The sequence below is a fragment of the Doryrhamphus excisus genome, chromosome 2, assembly GCF_030265055.1.
Source record: "Doryrhamphus excisus isolate RoL2022-K1 chromosome 2, RoL_Dexc_1.0, whole genome shotgun sequence".
Classification (NCBI taxonomy): Eukaryota; Metazoa; Chordata; class Actinopteri; order Syngnathiformes; family Syngnathidae; genus Doryrhamphus; species Doryrhamphus excisus.
This window is the reverse complement of record NC_080467.1, coordinates 11,350,133-11,358,537: the sequence shown is the minus strand read 5'-3', so window position 1 is coordinate 11,358,537 and position 8,405 is coordinate 11,350,133. Positions and strand designations below refer to the sequence as shown.

Sequence of the window (8,405 nt, the reverse complement as noted above, 5' to 3'; positions counted from 1 at the left end):
TATATATATATATATATATATATATATATATATATATATATATATATATATATATATATATATATATATATATATATATATATATATATATATATATATATATATATATATAACTCAAAGATAAATAATGAATGAATGACTAGGTGCCATGACAGGTCACACCATCAATAAATGGGTGATGAAGTGAAGAAAAAGTTGAATATAATCCTATTTTAGTATTATTGGACATTGGAACAAGTGATGTTTTCATTCATATTTCATGTATTTTTATTTCACTTGGGACCTCTCCATCCTTATATTTATGGTGATTATTGGGAGGGAAGTTGAAAGCGGTGACACAGGTCCTAAAGCTACGCTAAGCTAGCTCTCAGCCAACAATCCAATAGTCCAACATGCTTTTTTTATGTTTATATGTAACCCAACCTTTCTAGCAACATGCTAAGTGTTGTAAAAAGGTTCCCAGCGGAACTGAGTATACTATTGGATCCCCTGTGGTCGGTACACGCGTCTTTATTGGACTTTATCGGAGATGGAACTGTTGCAATAACACCAAATCTGCTCTGGTAGCCTTGAATAAATCTTAATGCTGGGCTTTGACATGAAATAATAATAAAAAAAAAAGCAAACAAGGCCTCAGCTCGCTTCTTCTTCACTTTTTATATGTCGCAGGACAAGAAGGTCTTCATTAGCCGTATGAAATCCTACCAATGGGTGGCGCCAATACTGTGAAAACGTCCTTCACATTAGCCAGATAAGAGAAGCAGTTAGCTTAAACGCAAAGCTTCAGTCCATTAAATCCTTTCCGAGCTTAGCTGGTTAGTGTTTAGTTGCCTCAAAGGCCTACTTTACTCTCTGCAGTTGAGTGCAGAGTGGTGCCCTTTTTTGCTAACGTGTAAGAAGTCTGTGTGCAAAGGTCAAACCCGGTAATGCATGCGGTTAAAGCTGGGGCAAGGCCTCCTGCGCTTGTTCCGTGTAGGCGTGGTCTTTGGCCATCCACGAGCTGCCTCCGCTGGGCTTGTCCCGCCACAGCAGGCTAAACCTGGGACACACAGAGGACACCTTGTCTTACTCGGCACTAAAGAAGTGGTTGGGGGGGGGGGGGGGGGGGGGACTGGCGTGTATATATGTATTATAGTTGTACAGTATTGACAGGTCAGAACACCTGATTTTCTTCAGCCCCATAATCAGGATTTATGGCGCCACCTGTTGGTAGGCACTTGAAAGTTTATTTTGTGGAGCGGTAAATTGTAGAAACAATGCTATGGCGGGGCGGCACAGCGGTCTTAGTGGTTAGCGCGCAGACCTCACAGCTAGGAGACCAGGGTTCAATTCCACCCTCTGGCATCTCTGTGTGGAGTTTGCTTGTTCTCCCCATGCATGCGTGGGTTTTCTCCGGGTACTCCGGTTTCCTCCCACATTCCAAAAACATGCTAGGTTAATTGGCCACTCCAAATTGTCCATAGGTATGAATGTGAGTGTGAATGGTTGTTTGTCTATATGTGCCCTGTGATTGGCTGGCGACCAGTCCAGGGTGTACCCCGCCTCTCGCCCGAAGACAGCTGAGATAGGCTCCAGCACCCCCGCCACCCTTGTGAGGAAAAAGCGGTAGAAAATGAATGAATGAATGCTATGTCGATGTACTTGTTGCCAGTGAGCCGTTATGGCGCCACCTGTTGCTTTTGGCATGCACTGCACTCCTAGTCTTGTGGGTGAACACTACCGTCATGCTAATCAGTCCCACTGCAAAGAGGTCCGCTTTTAGCCCACGGTGTTGACCGAGGGGGTTAGAGGTGAAAAAGCAGCAGTTAGCATAACGAGTGTTAGCATAGCCAAATCCATATGCTGTATTTAGTGTCATACAAGCGCTAGGAGGCGTCTGGCGGGCAGTAAAGTGGGGTCGTCTTGGATCAAACCAGCCGCCACCATGGGCATGATGGCCGTGAAGATCCTGTCACACAGAGGGGGTGGGGGGGTTTGAGTGGAAATTCACCTGAAAATGAGGCTTTATTGTTGGTTGGATGTATTTTTGTATTTTAGATACTATTAAGAAGGGAGGGGTGGTTCTTTTAGAGTTGGGACACAGCCCAAAGTAGGTCATATTTCCAAAAGCAACAATAAGAAATGTTACCAGATACTGCTTCTCATGATTGGTCAACTATTTGCTATGAAATTAATATGCAGACTTAAACCATAGCCATTCTGAGTGGATACCAAAGACAAGCTTTTTTTTTAATTTTATTTTATTTGGGCAAATTTATGAAACATTACACTGCATTTCTTACATCAATCAAAATATAACTTTCCATTATTTACATTTGTATTCAACTATCTGATCACAAGCCGAAAAGGAGTAGGCTGAAGCAAAAGCTTATAAATGCCTACCCCTTTTTGCAAGATATAATCATGTTCATGCCACAGTCTTGTTTTCCCCTGTTATTATCATTGTAATATTATTATTGTTATTATTCATTCATTCATTTTCTACCGCTTTTTCCTCACAAGGGTCGCGGGGTAGCTGGAGCCTATCCCAGCTGTCTTCGGGCGAGAGGCGGGGTACACCCTAGACTGGTCGCCAGCCAATCACAGGGCACATATATGTTATTATCATTATTATTATTATTGTAATATTATTATTGTTATTATTCATTCATTCAATACCGCTTTTTCCTCACGAGGGTCGCGGAGGGTAGCTGGAGCCTATCCCAGCTGTCTTTGGGCGAGAGGCGGGGTACACCCTGGACTGGTCGCCAACCAATCACAGGGCACATATATGTTATTGTTATAATATTTATCATTATTACCATTATTATTGTTATTATTATCACCATTATTATAATCATCATTAATATTACCATTTTCATCATTATAGTTGTAACAATTTTTGGATTTTTAAAATTTAAATTATTTAATTTTACAGACTTCATTGCTTCTTATAGAGAAGCTGTATCATTCCATCTGTTGTTTTCTGAAATCCGCAGTATTTATGCTTTTATTGTCAATTTATTAGCCCACTTTTCCCCCCTAAGTGTAACATTTACATATTTTCTGGATTGCATGTGTCTAATCTTGTGCATTAAAAAAACAAGAACTTGAGACTGTGTCTGAACAGCTTAAATGCAGTCTAGTCAAATGAAATGGATTGAAAGGGAAGGAGGCCAACAGGATGATAACCATTTATCAGCATCGATTTATCAGTTTATCCTAATGTCACATTTACGATAACATGAACCAATGAATTGTCTTCAATGTTTCACATTCATGAACATAATAAGGTTTATGATTGTGGGTAAAAAAAAAAGTCTAGATTATCTAGACTGTGGTGATGTCATTAGATGACCATATAAGGAAGTCCGCCTCTCTGTGACATCACAAAGGGTCAGTTTTACTCCGCCTTTTGAAACAGAGCGTTTTAAGCCATCCCAAACTTCTTTCAGGGCTTTCCAAATGCAAATATGAGACTTTGAGAAGTGTGGAAAGCATAATAGGTCCCATTTAAAAACTTTGTAGGAGTGTGTGTGTGTGTGTGAAGCCAACATACAGGCGTTTGATTCCAGATTCGGGCTGCACAGAATAGCGCGAGCGACTCCTGAACTCGGGTGAAGGACTGGGAACAGGCATGACCCCCATCTCATCTTCGGTTTCGTCGCTGCAAGAAGATGAAGGATGAGAAGGTCTGATGGCGGAGATGGTGTGTGTGTGTGTGTGTGTGTGTGTGTGTGTGTGAGACCTCTTGTAGTAGGCCAGCTCCTCCTGCAGAAGGAAGACTTTGGCTTTGAGTTCGTTCCTCTCGTGGAGGACGTCCCTCAGCTCCTGCAGGGTGAACCTGGCCCTGTTGGGATCTTTGGAGTCCAGGACCCCCGTCTCCTCCTCACACAGGGCTTCCTGGTGGGAGAGAAAGGCGTGTGATACATTGTGACACTCCTATCAACACATCACACCTTCACATCACCTTCTACTGTCAATTAGCACCATCAGCATCTAATCGCACACGTCATCATCATTTGATGTATCAAATCAAAATATCTGTACACACATGTTATTTACTTACAGCATACATATTTATATCATGCATGTTATTCAATCCTATTGTAAAATACTGATTCATTGTCATGAATAAACATCTATACGAGTTAGTGTTATCATTCCTTGAGTACACTGGTATACAAATGTTAACATTTTTCAAATCAATGCCAAAGAATTTTAGTGTGTTAGATAGATTTTCATCATTTTTAATATTACATTATTCATTTCCTTTATTAGTATTAGTATTAGTATTAGTATTAGTATTTCTGTCAATGTTAGACACTGCCGATATTTAGACGATTTTATCATTTAAAAGCCTTTATATAATATACAATAAGGATTCAATTTCATGAGCATGCGGTAATAATTGAGCAGTATCATCAAATTATTTCAATTCAATATTATTATCAATTTTAAGGATGTTACCATGTATTCTTTAAATAGTCATAATTAACATATATAATTACCAAAGCAATTAATTCTGTAATATAACATGATGTATTTCCTAGGCAAATAGATAGAAATGGGCGGCACGGCGGTCAAGTGGTTAGCGCGCAGACCTTACAGCTAGGAGACCAGGGTTCAATTCCACCCATCTCTGTGTGCATCCCTGTGCATGCGTGGGTTTTCTCTCTTTAAACATGCTAGGTTAATTGGCCACTCCAAATTGTCCATAGGTATGAATGTGAGTGTGAATGGTTGTTTGTCTATATGTGCCCTGTGATTGGCTGGCGACCAGTTCAGGGTGTACCCCGCCTCTCGCCCGAAGACAGCTGGGATAGGCTCCAGCACCCCGCGCGACCCTCGTGAGGAAATGTGTATGACAGCATGACTATACTGGCATATACATTCAATAGAAAATGACATTTAGTCATCTGTCCACTAGAGGGCAGTGTAGTGCATACAATGTAATAGCAGCCAACACCAGGATGCATGATGCTGTGTTAGTGGTGAGAGATTCCACTAACGGAGTCATTCAGCGGTCACACCATTCCTTCCTTTTTACCCAAAGTATTCCAGCTTCTTCCTCTTCCCTCTCGTCACCATCATCGTACCATGAGGGCAGGGGGGGCGTCAGGGGGCGAGGCCGACCCTCCGCCCCCACCACAGCCGCCGCCACAGCGTGTGAACGCTGGAGGAGTAAAAGAGCGTGCCGTCGTTTGGACTCTTTCATAGCTAACGCCTACGCAGCACACGATCAACCTTTCCGGGGGTCTTACCTCCGCGGGCGACGGGGGCTGAGCCGGAGAGTCCCCCGCGCCATCTCCCGCGGGCGGGCGTCCCTGCAGTCGCTCCTGCAAGCGCGCAACTTCTTGCCGGAGGGCGCCCACTTCCCGCCCGCGTGTCTGAGCGCCGGTCTCCAGCTCCACCTTCTGCTCGATCAGCGCCTTGCCCTGCGCCTCCATCACAGACATCTTGTGGCGAAGGTCGTGGTTGATCTTCATCAGGCGCCACTGCTGCTGCTGGAGCTGAATGAATCAATGAATGAATGAATTAATTAATTCATTAAAAATCAATTAATTGTTTGTGACAATTTTATCACAATAAAGTATTTACTTTGCGGCAGATCTGTCTTCTCTAGCGAGCATCCTTACTAACGGCCCCAAACATCTCCATGGCTACAGCTATTCTACGGTTATCATCACCCTTTTGCCACGACTGCTACCTTCCTGCGGTCACGTGACATCATCAAGTCTCCTTACCGCCTCGATGTCCTCGCTCTTCAATGTCAGCTCCCGGTCCTTGGCCCGAATCTCGTCCCTCTGCTTGTCCACCACCTCCTTCAGCTTCTTCATCACCTGCCTCTCCCTCTCGCTCATGCCTGCCCACGCACAAAGCATGATTTAGCACCACCACATAAGTACTGTCCTAGTTCAACCTTCTTGACAGAAAGTGTCCTCCAGTGACTCGCTTGTACCGCTCACAGCCACCAATCATAAGGAAAGATGGCATCTTCACCTTCATGACGCTGCAGGTCGTCGTCGCTCATGGCGTCCCGGGCGGACACGTTGTTCAGGAGGCTTTTGTTCTCCTCCTGCAGCTGAGCGATTTGGGAGAGGAGATCCTGAGCCTCGCCTCGCCACACGTCCTCCACCAGCTCCAACTCCTAGACCGCCAAAACACCTCATGAGAGGTCCATTGAACGCATCACACAGTGCATGTTCAGCATCTGTCAACTCCTGGCGGTGGCTTTATCATGATCACTCCATCATCAGGACTTATCACACACTCTAACTTGACTGTGTGTGTGTGTGTGTGTGTGTGTGTGTGTGTGTGTGTATCCAATTCTATTATTAGGAAGAAAAAAAATAAAATTTTGCTAGAGTGTGTGTGTGTGTGTGTATCCAATCCTATTATTAGGAAGAAAAAAAATAAAATTTTGCTAGAATTTGCTAGAATATTCAGAAGATGAAATCAGTCATTTTATAAAAATTGTGAATATTAAATATTCGGAGGTCATGTTACAAGCCAAAGTATCATAGGGAGAAGGTGTGTGTGTGTGTGTGTGTGTGTGTGATGTGAATGCACACAAGATGAGGTATCTACTTCTGCTCTTAAAGACATACTACAATAAAAACACTACTCAAAGATTGTCTATATGACAATGGTTGCAAAATCACTACTCCAATATCTCAATATGACAGGAATGGGCTGCTGCTACAACAAAAAAAAAACACTAGCCAAAGATCTTCTAAATAACAGGACCCCCTTTGCTGTTTTGAAGGACCTGTTAGAAAAAAACAAATCAAAGATTGATTATAAGACAGAAGCACTGCTGTTTTTTTAATCATGTGTAAAAAAAAAAAAGATCCTGCTGTTTTTTAAGGACTTTCTGAAAGATCCTGGACGTGACAAAAGGCACGCAGCTGCTTTTCCAGGGTCTAAGAGACTTGGCATGACACAAGCTTGCTGCTATTTTAGGAACGTGCTGCAAAAACACTCGTCACACGTCCACATTAGCGTTCTATTAAAATACATCAAAGATCGTCTCTATATGATGGTGGTGGTGCTGGTGGGGGGTGCTTTTAGGGACGTGCTACAAAAACATGAGCCACAGATCTACTTCAGAATAGCGATTTCATCCTCTGCTACAAAACGTTCAAAACGTCAAAGATCATGTATTTGCGAGGAGTGTTCTCCTGTTTCTAATGACCAGTAGTACAGATACGTCAGACAAAGATCGTCCGTAGGAGAGAGCTGTGCTGTTTGTCACAGGCAGGTTTTTAGCTCCAACCCCAGTACATAAAAGGGTGTGAACAACAAAAAAAGACAACAATGGCGTGATGTTGAGGTTAAAGGTCACCTTTCTGTGTTTCTTCTCCTTCTCCATCCTCTCCGTCCTCTCCAGCCTGAGCTTGTCCAGCTCCAGGCGCAGCTCCTCGGTCTCCGGGCTGATGCTGTTGCGGCTGACCATCACCTCCAGGATCTCCAGCACGCGCACCACCTTAGGCACGAGGCGGGAAAGAGCCTCGCAGCCATACTGGTCGATGATCCGTTCGAACTCCTGGCCCACCGCGGCGGCAATGTCGTAGACGTCCATGACGGTCAGGTCGGCCACGTTCTTCTCCAGGGCCGAACCGGGGTCGTCCGGGATGTGTCGGCCTTCCATGGCGCTTCCTGTTGTGCTGCCTCGGCCGACACCAACTTCCCTCCCGGCGACACAACAACTCCGCAAAGTTTGGGCTGGTTGGCTTTAAAGACGACCTGAAGGTGTCCGGTTAGCGTACGTCCATGTTGGACACCCTAATGGGACATTTATGAGTAATTTATTCCGACTAAACGCTGTCCCTCTTGTCCTCCTGTCCCTTGTTGACATCTAGCAAGCCGGCCGCCATGATGGCATCATCCACGTCCGCCTTCCTTTCACAATAAAAGCACACTTACGTTCAGTCACAATTACACACAAAGAAATCTTGATTGTTTAGTTTTGGAAATTCTGATTTAGTTCCAACTTCCTGTCCATCCTCGTGTGAACAAACAGCACTGACTTCCTGTGTCCAATTCCACTCTTGTCAAGCCTGACGATGTATAAACTCATGACGTCACTGGAAGAATATTTGTGGCTGTGGACTTCCTTTAACTATTTCCACATCAGCCCCAAGACTATTAGTCATGTAGATGACTAAAACACTATTGAAAGAAAATACCTTAATAATATTGTCATTTGGAAATTAAACTATAGCCATAATACAAGAAAAAAATATAAACTTTTCTGAAATAAATCCTATATATTTTGTGAAAAAAATGTTGATCGAAGTTCTAACTTTATAAGAACACATTTGAGTTTTATGAAGTCACAGTTATAAAGTCACAGTTACTTTTATGAGACCAAAGTCAAAAGTTTGGAGACACCTTCCAATTCAATAGGAAGAGGAAGTGTG

General features: G+C 43.4%; 1 protein-coding gene across 2 annotated transcripts; it reads right to left on the bottom strand.

The window, feature by feature from the left end:
- Positions 1–89: 89 nt before the first annotated feature.
- Positions 90–8,038, bottom strand: rilpl1 (Rab interacting lysosomal protein-like 1). 2 transcript variants are annotated; one of them, XM_058063195.1, is made up of 7 exons: positions 7,328–8,036; positions 5,983–6,130; positions 5,727–5,845; positions 5,244–5,492; positions 3,728–3,882; positions 3,539–3,646; positions 90–1,039 (listed from the first exon to the last, which is right to left on the bottom strand). In XM_058063195.1, the coding sequence occupies exons 1-7, from the start codon at positions 7,631–7,633 to the stop codon at positions 937–939; spliced, it is 1,188 nt and encodes a 395-aa protein (XP_057919178.1). In that variant the 5' UTR covers positions 7,634–8,036; the 3' UTR covers positions 90–936. The 2 variants fall into 2 exon arrangements, with proteins under 2 accessions (XP_057919178.1, XP_057919186.1); XM_058063203.1 differs by lacking the exon at positions 90–1,039 and adding an exon at positions 1,550–1,948 and having other exon boundaries at positions 7,328–8,038.
- Between the last annotated feature and the right edge of the window lie 367 nt (positions 8,039–8,405).